The sequence below is a fragment of the Netta rufina genome (assembly GCF_964035555.1).
Source record: "Netta rufina genome assembly, chromosome: 1".
In the NCBI taxonomy this organism is placed as follows: domain Eukaryota; kingdom Metazoa; phylum Chordata; class Aves; order Anseriformes; family Anatidae; genus Netta; species Netta rufina.
This window is the reverse complement of record NC_140123.1, coordinates 193,488,447-193,504,498: the sequence shown is the minus strand read 5'-3', so window position 1 is coordinate 193,504,498 and position 16,052 is coordinate 193,488,447. Positions and strand designations below refer to the sequence as shown.

The 16,052-nt window shown below is 39.7% G+C and overlaps 1 protein-coding gene across 1 annotated transcript in view; it reads right to left on the bottom strand.

The window, feature by feature from the left end:
- Nucleotides 1–7,196: 7,196 nt before the first annotated feature.
- ORC5 (origin recognition complex subunit 5) overlaps nt 7,197–16,052 on the bottom strand; it is a 68,609-nt gene continuing 59,753 nt past the window's right edge. Inside the window, exons 14-15 of the mRNA XM_084294475.1 lie at nt 11,144–11,256; nt 7,197–7,589 (exon numbers count right to left, since the gene is read on the bottom strand). Of these exons, the coding sequence (XP_084150601.1) occupies nt 7,544–7,589; nt 11,144–11,256 (159 nt within the window). The 3' untranslated portion in view covers nt 7,197–7,543. The remainder of the gene's footprint in view (nt 7,590–11,143; nt 11,257–16,052) is intronic.

Sequence of the window (16,052 nt, the reverse complement as noted above, 5' to 3'; positions counted from 1 at the left end):
ATACAAACCAGCCACATACTTCTGGAGCTTTCTGAAATCAGGACTTTGAGCTCTTCCACCGCAAAGGCTCCCAAGTCAGTGGAGGGAAGGTGGTTGTCACAGACCTCAATGCAGAGGAGTTTCAAATCCCAGACCAATCTCCACTTTCTCACTTTTTATTTTAGTGAAGAGAGTACTTGATTTCCGCAAATACTTCCCAACTGAACCAGAGGAATTGGCTTCAGTCTCTTCAGGGGTCTGATTTATCAAAGAAGGCGCAGAGGAGAAAGTAAAAGGCTGCCACCAGAAGTATTTATTATGCACAAAAAACTGTATACAAGAGTACTTAGATACAAGCTAACAGCCGGTTTAAAACACTTGCTGTCCACTGTTTTAGCTGGCATGAGCATCAGTAACTACAATAAAGATGATTTGACTTTTTCCATGATAAAAACTCCAGTTAGCTACTCACAATTTTGCCAAAGGTTAACAATTTCAGCACAGTTTTTCCTCTAAAGGGTGTGTTAGCCTTAGCACACTTCCCATTTTGAGGGCAAAGCAATTTTAGCAACATTTGGTTAATTGTATGGCCGAAAACTAAAGCTAGTGTTTTATCTTTTGATGTCAGTGCAAAAAATGTGATGAATGAAAAGTTTTGTCACTTCTATGCTTTGGGGAGGGATTGAGATTAGATGGGGAGGAGGAGAGAGGAAAAGTAGAGTTGAGTCTGGAGCCAGGTTATGCATGCAGACAATTTAATCAAAGACACAAAACTGGCCTTTAATTTTAAATGTGGATGGTGAGCAATGGAGGTACTGCTGTGGGTGAAACCTTGCAGAAAGTAACTGTCTGTTTGCAAAATCATTATATTTATTGCTCATATACTCAGCCCAAAACCCCACTCTTGAAATTGGGTGAGCCTTTGCATAAAGGCATCTAAGACATGAGAAAACAACATGCTCAGGACACATCAACATGCCTTTAACGATAGCTCCAAATAAACCTGGCTTGCCTGAAGCAACGAGTGATACTGAAGTAGTTTCAGGTGAGCACGCTTGCCTGCAGCCCGGGCTAAGTCCAGTGACGTGGGCTCTTCTGCTTTAAGGGGCAGCTCCCTTCCGCTCCGGGAGCCACAGGTTTGTTTTGGCAGACAAACCATGTGCTTGGCTTCGGCTCTTTTTCTCTGAAATTCCCCAACCCTAACATCACGCTGCTCTCACAAGTCCCAGCAGGGTCGCCAGCTATTTGTTGTTTCTAATGCTTTGCACACTTCGGGAATAAGAAAACATTGCACAGGAAATCTTGCTGCGAGGACAGGACGGGGATTCCTCCAGGCACCTGCACTTCGGGAACTGCCTAACTGCATGGCAGGAACATCATTTGCCCCTCCTGTAGATGTTGTTTGTGTTCACATCTTTCAGATCCTGCAGCCCACACGGGGGGATGAGCTGCTTGCTGCAAGAAGTTGGCAAGCAACTTCTCTCTCCATCACTCTCTCTTGGGTACTTCCATCTTCTGCTGAATTTTGTAGAAATATGCTCTGTCTTCTGCCAAGGATGCCTTAATGAGAGGGGTTACGTACCTTATTCTTTGCTAAGCTCTCTTTCAACTGTTCTCTGGCTGCCAGGATGTAGGGGGGATCTGTGTGAAAGTCTTCATTGTCTACTTGAAGACAGAAGTGCTCAGCTATTGAACTCCCAATGCATGAACATCAAAAAAGCCACCTATGGTCCTATCTTATTCCCAATACCTTCATCTGAATTCAAGTATCTGGACGTATATGAAATACCAAGCAGTACATATCAAGAATCAAATGCTGAAAGGAAAATATTTGTTAATTAAAAATCCTGCTCTGCTGAAAATCTGCATGTGCCAGGAAAACAGAGCGCATGTACTGAATGAATTTAGGCAAAGTGCACCTTTGCTGTGTGGCTTGTGAAAAATCACCTCCTGCTACATTGGCTCTGTCATTGCCATTCACTTTTCATCAGCATTTCATCATAATCAAACAAACCAGAAAACCAAACACCCCAAACAAGACAACTGGCTATACAGACTCCGTGGTCCAATGTATTTAACCAGGATTTGGAAAAAAACCTTGCTGTAGCTGAACACCTGCACGATGATGTCCCACGAGCGCCCAAAGCAGCGCTGGCAGGACAGGGACACTACGGGGTGATAGGATGCTCCAACAATTTGCTAGCTCACTGAAGGCTTTGAGCCAAACGGAAGAAGAGTTAGGGATGCTTTCTGCTGCTTTGGATTGCCCGTTTCTTTGTTCTACTCTTCCCTGGGTCCCTCTGTTCAGGTCGAAGAAAGCTCCTCCTTGCTCAGCTTGATGGAGAAGACGGGTTATTAGCCATTTATAGAGGGGTCATTAGCTGTTTATAGAGGAGGTAGCACTGTAAGTACAATCCACTACAGCACTCCAAACATTAAACCCACCCATGATACTTTGTACATCACATTCTTACTCCAGGATCACCATGCTCACAGACTCAAAAAGCATGGAAACACCAAAGGGCACAGGGTGATCAACAAACCATCTTCATCTTACTTCTAAGCTTCTAAGTACATGAAACCGAGGTATTTACAAATACATAGTCAAATATAAGGCTCATATATTGCCAGCATCAAATAGCAAGCAGAATGATGATGTTCAACTTCTTGTTCCAGCAGAAACTGTCACCGGGTTGTTGCTTTTTAAAGACATCCCTACCTATAATTTTTAGGTTGTCTTCATAAAGGTTGTACTTGCACTTTCAACTGTGCTGGCAGGCACTATTTCTCTAGTTTTCAGCCTTCATTTTTTAATGGTTTTAACAAACACAGTAGTAAATAATCAAAAAGTAAAACAACTTAATCCATATATACCTCTAACAGAGTGTTGTACACAGTTTATATGAATCTGCTTGTTCAAAAAAAAAAAAAAAAAAAAAAAGAAAAGAGTTCTTACTCAATCTTCCAATAAATATTGCAGTGGAGCCATTCCAACATCTACAAATACATAGACATTTGGTATCCTGTATGATTAGGCTTGCTAATCAAGATATATCTTTACCCCAACACATATTTACTAGCAATGACCCAGAGCGTTTGTAAGCAGTGCTGTTCTGATGTTGAGAAAACCAGGAGTTACTGTCACTTCAGGTAACATTTCCTCCTGGATAGAGTAAATCTTCTCTTTCCCAATTGCCAAGCAAACTGCAGCACGCAGTACGCGCAGTACGCCTACCTCCAGGCAGCCCCTAAGAACCTGCTGGTCCTCGCTCGTCCCGCTCCCTGTGCCAGCAGAGGTGCAGAAGGAATATCTAATCCTGGGATACTCCACTGTCTGCATTTTGCTTACAGGTCACAGACGTGTAATATCCCCTGTGTCCCTGCTGGGATCCCTGTCCCTCACACTATTTTCCTGGCAGAGCTGTCTGTTCCAGTTAAGAGGGAAGCAGGGAGTGCCTGAATGGCCTTGGCAAAGCTGCTTGGATGCCGGAAAAATTGAACCCATGGTAAAAATGGATGTATTTTCATGTAGGTAAATCCAGGTGTAGAGCAGCATCAGAACTTAGAAAATGCTCAAATAACTGCTGTACTTCTTTCAACTCCCCCAAAATTACAGATAATAGCTACAGGGATTATTATGGTAGAAACAGCAGGCTCTGGGAAAAGCAGAGTCAGGTAAATCACTGTCAAAAAAAAATAAAATCCTCTTGTGCTACATGTGGATGTACTCTTACAAGCCTCTTTTAAAAAGAAAATCTCTAGGCTCTAGGTATGAAAATGCAGCTGTTGATGAAATCAGAGCTATTCAAGGGCACTCATTTCTCTGCAACTTTATGATAGCTTTATGATAGCTGAATTTTTCCCCATTACTTTCTCCATATATGAACAAGCCCCAGCTCCTGAAGATGTTCAGATCAGCCACTGAAGGCAAGTACAATATATTTATAAATTTTAAAGCATTATAATATACATATACTATGCAGAATCTATGAAAAAAATATGTTTTTTTTTAAAATACTCCCTCCTGCACTGAAGTATTAAAGAGTTCTTCTCTTGCTCTGCATCTTTTGCACAATTCTCAACACCACCCGTACGATGCGTGAAATTCTGGCCCCAAGGAGCCCAAAGCCCAAAACTTCATCCACAAAAACGGGGTCTCAAAATGGAATATTGCTATGGTACGTAATAGGACACTCAGCGGTAGTTTATAAACTCATTGATAGGGATATATAGAAGTATTTTGAGTTTGTCAGAATAAATCCCACTATCCATCATCAGCATAGTTATAGCTTACATCCATCATATACACCTCAGTCACCTTGCTCATTCCCACTCTGCTGATTCAGCTTTAATTTTATATCATGGATAGGAGTCTTTCAGAAAGGTCACTGAAGTGCATTCAGTGTAAGGACAGCAGTTCTGTGCAATGGATCCTCAGTAACTTCTTCTCCAGGTAACCTGATTTTGGTCAAATGAATAATGTTCCACAGCGACCTGTAGCCTCATCCTTTGGATTTATAGTGGAAACGATCAGCAGGGCAGTGGAGAAGGAATTACATGGAGGGAAAAAAAAAATCTGCAGCAATAGGTTTTCCTCAATGCTTATTTTCTTAGACCCTTATTTCATGTCTTCTCTGTGCCCCAAAACTGGGGCTTGCTAGTTTTGAGAGTCTGGTGTGCTGTGTGGGATTAATGGGGTTTGGAAAAGGTTGGACCAGCCAAATGAACACAGTTGCTGCAATGCAAGAGGTACGTCTTTCCAACCGCAACCCAAACCAGAACGTATCATGGCTGGTTTTGTTCTACACTCAAACATCTGCAAATGTTCGGCATATACGAAACATCAGTTCTGAAGGACAGCATACTCAGTCTTTTTCATGTATATTGCCTAGCAGCTGTAAGAAATTAAGTCTTGAACTGGTTCTGTTCTTGATCTCTTTTTAGAAAAGCTATGATAAACTATGACAACAGTGAAGAGAAACATCACTTATCTGTACCTATGGGCTCATTTCTAATAACCAGTTGAATTTTAACATTAAAACAAGTAATAAAGTGCATTTCATCAAGTACTGTTACCAGTGACTAGGTATGCTCACGGATCCATACTGTTGGAAAAACAAAGATTGTGGAATTAATTTAATCATATAACACAGAGTGGGTCATTTTGCTATTGTCCTAGAGTGAAAGACCCTAGGTTCTTTTTTTTTTTTAAAAAAAAAAAAAAATCTTTGACCTTGCATCTCATCTATACACATAATAAACAGAATTAAAAACATTCCTGAAATATGTCAGTTTCTAATCCACCTGGTAAAATTCCTATTCATTTCCTTCCTCATAAAAGGTTAGATATAAGCGTTGCCTATCTCTGTGATGATCAAATTTTTTTGTACATCCTTACACTCACATAAGACATTTTCTGTGCTCTCCATGTACTCCGTTTATGTGCATATCTGGAACTATGGGTGTAGCGTTAGGTCGGAGGTTGGACTCGATGACCTTGAGGTCTCTTCCAACCTAGAAAATTCTGTGATTCTGTGATTTCTGATATTTTAATGTAGACATTAATGCTGACGGTTACTGAGCAGGAGCTTCACAAGCTGGCATTCTCCCTCCTCAGCGGTACAGCCCTGGCCCAGCTCTGTTGAAAGTTTCAAACAAGCTAAGCTGCAGAATTTTAATGTTTTTTTGATTGAGAAGTTGTAGGACTTCATAAGTTAGTGCAAATCCCATTGTGTTTCATATATCAGATTCTAATCTAGACCAGGTATCTGAAAAAGCTATGATGTATTGCTGTTGCTTAGCACAGAGTAATTTAACGTATAACAGCTCAAACCTCCTTTCTTCTCCCATTTTCAGCCCTGGGTAGTCATACGAGAGATGCACAAGTGCTGACCTCACCTCATGATGAGCTCCAAAAGGGAAAGAAACTGTAAAGTTTAGTCCAAAGCACACCTTCTGTACATTTTTATTAGTAAAAAACAAAAGTAAGCAATAAACATTTTGAAACAGGTTACATATTTGCATCCAAGTATTTCAGCAAGCGTGACAAATGTTGCCACCTCATGGACAGGTGCGTGGTTTGCTGTAGCACAGCGGTCGGAAGGAAAAGGGATCTCGGAGATGACTCATTTCTGCCCTTTCACAGTCTACTGAAAAGGGAAACGACAGCTTGGCCAGAAAGATGCTTTTGTCACTTAGACTCACCTGGAACTCATTCATTTGGGTCTGAATCCAGAAGCAGAAGCCTGGCTACACAAACGCAATTGGGAGAAAATAAAGGAGCTACACATATTTAGGGTATCTGACCACCTCCAGCATCTGAGGTGCATTTTTCATTTTAAAAATCCGTAACAGTCAACATATGATATAGCACTTCTTTGTATTGTCAAACAAAGGGCAGCATTTGGGAATAAGTTATCTGAGGAACAGGCTGTGGGACCCTGAGTTTTCACGAGTGACAAAACTTCTGCTTTGTGAAGACAACAATCCTTTAGTGCACACGGTGATTTCAATACCCTGTAAAGGTAGCAGCAGTTGGGACTCCTCTGCTTGTAAACTGGAGATAAATACAGTTGCAGTGCATTCCAATATACATATCCAAAGTCAAAGTTTTATGCTACAACAACTGCTCATTTGGGCAACTGCTGCAGGAATATTCTGTCACCTGTTGAATCTCCCCTTTTCTGATGGAAAGGCAGCTGTGCCGTACTTCTCTACAGGACAGATACTATAACAAAAAAATATCACACAGTGCATATCTTAAATCACATTCATTCAAAACAGCATTATAATTAGCACTCAACAGAAATGGATGAGCTTGAAAGGAATAAAAAAATGTTGAAGTAAAAAGCTTTTCAAGTTCAACATCAGGTTAGAATTTCAGGAACCAAGTTTTTTTTAAAAGGAAGCATCATAAAAATATTCAGTTAACAGTTATGAATGAACTGCAGAAAAGAACAGTATGATGATTAATTGGGAGTTTACCATCATGATCTCCATATAACAGTGTAACAGTCTGCATACATATGACCGAACAGAAAGAAGGATTTATACCAGCTTGATTTTAAAGATGTTCTTATATTTATTATATTTTGCTACTCCACTCTCCTAAAATGGTGGCCTCAGGAAAAGCTGCTTTGGCAGGCAATTGCAAAGATTCCTGTGGAGAGGAAGTGAAAAGACTGGGCATACAAACAAGGGCTGCTGCCATGTTCAAAGCACTGGGGAGAGTTCATAGAGCAAAATGCAGTCCTAAGTAAATGGGTTTCAGGCAATTTCAGTGTTAAGATAACATCATTAAGAGTAGAACAGATTGTGCTCAAACCCTGCTGTTTATAATTAACACATTGCTTCCAAATACTCCAGGGTCCCTGGTAAATAGTCCTCTGCTCAGATCTACCCAGACCAATCAGAGTATTTTCATCAGATTCCATGCTGGGCCAGCACCTGTTTGGACAAATCCAAAAGAGCCAAAATACTCTTCTTTCTGGCCAGCTAAGTAGAGAGATGAACACAGCTTGCCTTAGTCATTGTCACAGTGTCCATATGGCTGTGAAGCTTGTTTTCACAAGAAATCGTACAAGTACTTTATTATGTCGAAGTTCACGGTCCTATAAACAAAAACACAGCATATTAGAGCAATCATCCTAACAGTGCTAAGACTTTAACCTGTTTGGAGACAACACGTGGGACATTCTGCACAACCGAAATCAAGAAATATCCCCGAAAGGAAGTTAAAAAAACTCATTCTTGATTGTATTTAACATATAGTTCTTATCTTCTGATTCAACTTTGTAAGATTTCAAAAAAAAAAAAAAAAAAAAAAAAAAAAAGGAGATTTCTAGCAACAATCAAAAGTTTCTTATTCCAAACATTAAGCAGTAAAAAAAACAAAAGCCAATATATTTTTCATATGGTAAATACAATATTCCAGTTGGTGATACAAAACTGCAATCTTTTATGTTATTAAATGTTTTGTTCATCTTGCAAACCACCTGTTTTAGCATGTACTACGTAACTCCTTCATCTGTACTCATTTGTAGTCTGTGTTCCTTCAGTTTTGACACTAGTTGACCCATGTTCATAGCTAAATTTGAAGAATCCAAGAATGCCACTCAATAAGATAGAAGATTTTAATGTATACTTTTGTACTTCAATGGCAGGCAGAACGAACAGCAGTAAAATAAAACATATAATTATTTTTTTTTTTTTTGTCTCCAAACTCATTCTGCTATGCAATCTAACACTCAGACTTCGGGATTTACTGTTTGAATAAATAGCACAAATTACTGCATATAATGACAAGTATAAAATTAAAAGTTTTTTGGTTTTAAAAAGCATTTAATGATGCAAAAATAACCGCTCACAATGCTAAGTGAGATTAACTGGCTGAATGTCTTATTTGTTAGGCTGCAATCATTTAATATTCTCTGTTCATGCCTCCTTCTGTAACCCACTTTCCAAAAAGTTTCTATAAAACATCGCGTTGAATTGAGAAAAAGTTCAGAAATCCCCATGATGCATAACAAGAGATACTGTGTTGGAGCCTACCTAATAATCCAATGACAAAATTAGAGGAAATTAAATGCCACTGTTAGTTTCATATTACATTGTGTCACTTAAGAAAGTGCTTTAGTTATAAGGCTTTCTGCAGAAACAAAAACACACTAACAAAAACTGACCTTATCAACTGAATGAAACACAATCACTCTGCCGTAACAACTGGCATTACTTGACTCTAGATGAAAAGATCCATTACATTCCACAAACATTAAGAGATCCCTACTTCAACTATAAAAAATCTATGAACTTCAGTCTGAAATCCTTTCAACAGAAATTAAAAGTTACTAAAAAAGAAACACCTAAACCAACTAAAACCAAACCACTTAAAAAACTACATAGTAAAAGGCATGAAAAATATCTCTGCAAAGGCTGAACAGAGATAGATGTGAAGTTCTGTGGTAATAAACAAAGACTGGGCATGGGCAGAGGTTGCCACACTAAAAGTCACCATAAATACTTCACTTTTCTACCCTTTTACCAAAAAACAGGTGTTTTTTGCTTAAAAAAATAAAAATGCAGATTTAATTCTTTATTTTAAAATGAAGGAAAACAAAATAGCAAGCTGAACAGCTTGAAGGGGGTAGGAGGGGAGAGAGAGAGCAGAGTTTTCTTGTCCTACTCCTGCACTCTCCAGCCCTGCAGTAGTAAGTTCACCTGTCAGTGAGGCTGAGGTTGTAACAAGGCTCAGGCACCTGAGGATTTTGGTGCCTAGCCTTATTTTAGCACTAGTGCAAGAACAGAGGCTAAAGAATCAGGAGATGGTCTGCTTACTTGAAGTGTATCGTGGTGAAATGCCAAAGTAGTTCCTTCTCTGCAATACGTATAATCCCTCTCATTTGTGGTTAAAAACTACAGGCTGCTGCAACGTTGTAGCACAAGTAGCCTGCGATCATACATTCACCCTTTAGCCAGCCTCATTAAGACAAGGGGAAACTCATTTATCATGGGTTCATGAAACTTTGCATCTTATCTATGTCCTTAAGGATTTGACAAACAGTGGGTTGGAAAAAATTTGTAACAAACAAACAAGAAGAAAAAAAGAAGAACAGGAGAAAAAAATAGGCCAACTTTAAGATATCAGATAAAATGGCCCAATCTGTGCAGCCTACAAACACTTTCGAACTACGTGGGGAGAAAAAGTTACCTTTTTCATACTGCATAGGAAAAGTCAGACAGGATATACGTACGCACATCTGACCTAAAGGCAGGCAAGCCAAAGCCCTACACTGTGCACTGAGGTTTGAAGGGACAGCTCTAAAAACTACTTTCTCTGCTAAACATGAGCTGTATAGCACAAGGTTTGGTCCCGTTTTCTGTCCACCTCTACCTTCTGGCAATTTTAACAGAGTCCACAAACTTCAAAGGATGTTAAAATTGTAGGTGAAGGGCCATTATTTCAGGTGTCTTAATTCAAGGAACCTCATAGGCAGATCGGAGTTTGTGAACTGGTCTCTGTACTCACGGTAAGAGTTAGAGCAGAGGCAAGAGCACGGGGATATCCGTACACAGTGATCCACGTTGCTAAACAGATGGTCTGATGTACTTGGTACCAGTGGGAGACTTTACAAGGCATCATTCACATGTGACTTTATTGCTGAGAATAGCAAGCTGACACAGCAAAGCCCTGGAGATGCTGGTGGTACTGTCCAGCCAGGCCTGAGCCCGATGAAGTTTCACTCTGTGGCCTGTCCAAATTGAAATTTGTGTGTCTGTGCAGCTTAGTGACTGGGCGAGGGGACGTTTAACAGCTCAGGAGACCAACTTGTGCAGCGAGGATATTGGAAAAGAGTTTGAAACTCAAATTCCTCTGAAGCTCCACAGTACAGAGGAGAGCTGGCCTGTACAATGTTTCTCTTTTTAGCCACATGTCATTTCTGGGCTCTGCTCTAGCCACATGCTCTTTATCCAAGATCTGCTAATAAGCTGGCTGCAGCAGCGTGCGTGAAGTAATGCTGTTCAGATTTGGCATAAATGAGACAGTTCTGATTGTTGCCTATGTACTGCATGCGTTTCTGTCATTTATCACCATCTCTCCTGATGCATCTGGAACTGCTCTCGGACTCCCAGACTGAAGGCTTTGGATGAACAGGTAATTGATACTTTTGAGGTACCTACATTGTTTTTTTGAATTAGTTTTTATCAACTACAGATCAAAGAAGACAAACTATGTGAAAAACTTCTCATAACCTATGCAGTTTTTACATCACCTGTACCACAAACACTACCAAGAACTAGATATCAGTTTGGATTCCAATATCATAACATGCCTTTCAGTACTGAAATGGACTGCCATTTTAGAGCAGTATTTTCACATGAAATTCCTGACTTCTATTAAGTACACAGACAGTATTTTACTGTGACATACTAAAGCAGTTCCTTGGCCTACCTCTGCCACTTTTAAGATATTTTTTTTTCAAAACACTATTGCACTAAACTTAAGTTCAACATTTCTTATAGCAAAGACTCATTTAGTCATTCTTAGAAAACATCCACGGATTTCCATTCTGGTCTGCAGAGAGCCAATATAAAGATGGAAAATACAGGTTTTGAAGCCTCATTTAAATCAGCACATATAACACCAAATGTTTTTCAGTAGACTCACCGGGCAATAGCTCTGATGAAGTCCAGTGTTACAGTGCATTTGTAGCGGGGTCCATCAAGCTGGTCGTTATTGCCAACCATGGACAGCAGCTGGAGAGTCACAAGGGAGGTGATCTATGGACAAGAAACATTAGCAATATCAGTCATTTTTGTTAACAAGAATAGCAGTGAGCATTTTTTTTTCCTATTCATCATCAACACATCGTCCCAAATTATAATACTCCCATATTTCTTTGGAAAATCACCACTAGTTTCTCACTGATTTTCACATAGCCCTGCAGCTAGCAAACCCAGGAATGCGTGTACATTTTTGCTGTTACATTTCCAGCAGAGTCAGTGAGGCACACAGGCCTTTATCCCTTCATATCAAGAGTTATCCTGGAGTTGTGATCAGAGCGAGAAAAGTGTTGGGGGGGATAGATAACAGGCATGAGCTGAACGTCTTCCGAATCTCCTCCTGACAGCCAGGACACACTTTGTTTCTCTTTCATCTCAGGACCTCCTCTTGAATTTTCACACTCAAAGTTGGATTTTCTTGTGTCAGTTCATACTACATTTTGAAAAGATACAGAGTATCACCCTACTCCAGCTAAAAGAAAGGAATTTGAAGGTTGGAAAGGAATGGCCTGAAGACGGTGTCCTTAAAACATGCCTGAAAAAACAGAAATTTGCCTACAAAACAGTGTCGTGACAGAGCTGCTGATTATTCTACCAGTATAGCAATGCACCAGCATATTTCTCAGCCTTCCTTCTTCCCAGTGATGGCTGTGTGTGGTACCACTGAAGTGCAGTCATGGGATGTCAGCACCGAGTGCCACCAGGCTGTCCTGTCTCAGCTAGGAGCAATTAACATCGTGATTCTACTGCTGCCCTATCTCCACCCATGAGAAGGAAATAGGTAAAAGCAGAAAACGTGACTTTTTTTCCCCCCTGGCCTTTGTTATAAGCACTATTGATAATTTAGTGCAACAAGGTTATATTCTATGAAGAACCAGTATCTGACCACAGCCCCTACTTTAAAAAAAAAAAAAAAAAAAAAAAAAAAAACCATCCAGCCATGACCTACATCTGTGCAAAGATAATAATACAGTAAGGAATATCTGAAGAATAAACATAAAGAGAGTGTCAATTCAAACCTTCAAGGAAGCTTGCTGCTATAAAAAGCAGCAAGTTCTTTTCAGTTAAAAAAAAACAAAAAACTCAGTAATAACTCTTCTTTTGCTGATAGTGAACTTTGCCTTCAAGTTTGTGACAGTGCTTGCGGGAGGTAGGAATACTTCTTCCTCAAGTGGACAAGATATATGAAAAAAAGACATCTCCTTGAGCAGAATTGAAAAAAGATGATCACCAAGAATGAGGTAATTTTTAAAACAGCCTGTGCTTAACTTCCTTTTACATGGCATTAAGCAACAACCCTTTGGATGTCAGCATTCTGCAAAGCATTTGAAACTCGGTTAAGGAATACTGGCCTCCCTCTGCTCACAAGAACAAATACTGTTCACTTAAGTCAGCTCTATATAAATGATTTACTGATTGTTAGTGTTGACAGCATTTAAGCAAACTCAACTTAGTACAGGTAAATGACTCAAAATCCAGTTCATTAAATCACTTTGTACTTGTCACTGGATTGTAATCAACCTCAAATTTGTAAGGTGTTTATTTTCCTAAAACAGACATGAATTTAAGAGCGTTTTTCTACGTTCTTCATCCAACATCATCTTTATTCAGCTTGTAAGGAAGCATTACGGAGTAATTTGCTATTGCAGTTGCTATTTTACACCCCAGTGCACCATTACTGCCTAATCACTTCTGCAATATACACTTGCAGCTGGCTCCATGTTCAGAAATTACCAGTGAAGGAAGGAATTGCACGAAGCTCCTAAAAGCTTCCGATGAGTACAGCAAAACCCAGCTAGTTTGGAGCTGGACCCATCTCAATTTTGAGGGATACAAAACTAAACTTGCTGCTGCTGCACATATATGCTGCAACTTTAACAACGAATCATAACTGATATTTTTCCAATATCACCAAATGCCATGTATACAACATGAGGTCAGCAGTGTAAAATTCCTCACTAAAGGCTGACGCTATACATAGGAAATGGCATCAGACTGGAGATGAAGTTTCATTAATGTTTAAGACTCAATATTACGTATGAAGTCTTTGATCATGATAGAGTTACTCAGCAAACAACATTTTCCTCATTTCTTTCAGAAATCCTCCATGTCTATCCTATACCTGCAGACAGGCAGGATCTTGGGATGACAAATCCTAGAACCTGCATGCTGAGCAGGCAGCAGCCTGGAGCTCTGTTGGCATAGCTTCTTCAACAGGTTCAAGCAAAACCCAAACCAGCAAGAGTTCTGTCACCCCACAGCAAAGACTTGTGATTTTTCCTGCTTTACATGAATACAGCGGGACGCTTCCACTGACAGGTCAGCCAGGGAACTGGGTGACACCTACATTTTGCAATAAGTTGTTTTATCAAAAAGGTTCCGTTTTGCTAGATGTGGAATTAAGCTCCTTGAGCATTTTGTGCTGAAGTTACTTTTCTAGACCTGACCATAATAAAACATGATTTTCTTCACCACATAATTTGGACATTATCTAGGTTCAATTCCCTTCTAACACGAGAGATTTGAGCACCTCTTATCCAAACATCTGGCAACTGGCAGGGGCAGTGGAGGGAAGAAGGAAAAAGTTATGGGGAACCTGCTTCTGGAGCTGAGCTGTTTTGCACAAAACTGCCTTTATATGAACTACCTCTCTGCCTAGTTAGGGCACTCACCTGGTAAAGTGGAATGAACTGGGTTTAACACAGCATATTTGTAGCTAAATAAAAAAGCCCCCCCAGTATAAAATGTCATGCTCTGTTAACTTTTAAGGTCCAACATCACTTTTAACGTAAGGATTGAAAAATGTCACCACTTCAGAAGCTCAGGTGTTGTATAACTTTGGAGGTAATCTATTCTTAAATGAAGGTATGTCAGCACAGTTGGGAAAAAAACAAAACAAAACAAAACATGAATGCAGTATCACTTAGCAAAAATAAGTTTTCAAAGTGCTTTTTTTTTTTTTTTTTTTTTTTTAAATACCATGGGTACAGTGGCTGCATTTCATTGTCACAAAAGCTGGCAGAAAACATCTGGCATGAACCAACGAGCAACTAGCCAGAACTGTGTGGGTGACAAAAAGAGAGAATACTTATTGAGAATCTTCTGCACAAAAGAAATTACAGTTGGAAGAAATATGCTGAAGCTATTCATAAAATTCAAGTTAGATGTGGTAACGGTTTAACACCAGCAGAAGCTAATGAGTAAATGGAATTTTCTACAAGAATAACAAGAAAATCTAAAGAAAAATTACTGAAAGACATGAAGGAAGAGGTGTCATTGATATATTTTAAAATAAGCCAGGACTGAGATTTCTTTGAAATGTATTTATGTGAGAAATCTGCTGCTGGAAGCTTGGATGCAAGGTGAGAATAATCATAAAAGCACGGCTGAGAGTTGCTGCCAGTTAATGACCTCTCCAAATGCTTCTGAAGATTCCCTGTCAAATACGGGCATTTAAACCTCTGGAAAAAAAAAAATAATAAAATAACCCACAAGCCATCCTTAAAGGCTGTTTTTTTCATATCAGCCTGCGCTAACAGACAGGCCTTGCATCATTCCTGTGGCAGAGACAAAGGCGAGCTTTGTCAGCACGCTGCTGTGAGGGGGTAAGGAGAAGCCCAGAAGTGAGGGCTGCCCTCGGAGGAAGGCCGGGCTCTTCTCACCCGTGCCAAAACCATTCATAGAGGTGCAGATCACAAGTTAGTTCACGCCAGAGACACGGGCACACACGTTTGGTGTTTGGTTTGGTTAAGTAACAACAGAGTACCACAGGAAAAAGTTTGGACTAATCATGTGGGACATCTGGAAAAAAAAGCCAGGCAGAGCAAGCGATGCTGACTGTCAGCAAGAAGCTGTTTTCTCAGGGATGTGACTGAAACATCACCAAGTGGTGTACTTTACACCACAAAATCCTAATAAAAGATACTAGCAGGAACAATCTCAAACCAGCAGACACACACTAGATGATCTGTGAGGTATTTTTCATCTCCACAGTCCACAATTTCCATTTCCCTTGACGTAACGCTAACTGCAACTCTCAAGCCTGGCCCACCTGCAGAAAACCACAGCTTTAACCTGTGTTATGATTCTGAACTTCAAACCTACCAAGATATGAAGAGCTTCCATTATTTAAGTTATAACATACTCAGACAATAGTACTATATTCTTTCACAGTTATTAACATTTATTCATCACGTAGTTCTCAGAGCACAAAGGCAACTTGCTTTGAGGCCTACTGCTGCCCACGGTCAAATCTGGGCATGTGAAAAAGCGGCTCAAAATAATTTCAATCAAAATTACATCCAGGGTCTGCTCAGTATGCCAGCCCTCTTAGAGAAGCTCACAAAGTGGAAGTTAACAACAGAAATCACAGTTATACATATTTAAGCCAGCAATTGATCAAAATTGATTTTTTACAGAAATTATATCAAGTTTTTTCTGAATACTTAGATTTTAAGAACTTGTTTTTGATCCTGAATTATGGTCTGTACGAGGTTTTTAATGCATGCAAAAATCACAACAGATGAGACTGTAGAAGGTAATATGACCCAACATTTTATCAGGTCTTAAATGCTAAATCCCTTTCTGAAACATTTTTTTTTTTGGTCAACTTTTCCATCTGCCAGTAGCACTCCAAGATTTCTAACTATATCGTATCATTCTTGCCTTATCCTACACCCTGCCAAACTGCTGATGGCCACTAAGTGTGCAGTTAAAGTGCTCGTTACTCTATGCTTCAGCTGTTTATTTTATCTTTCTCTCAGCTTAAATTATTCCTACTCTTTTTAAACCAT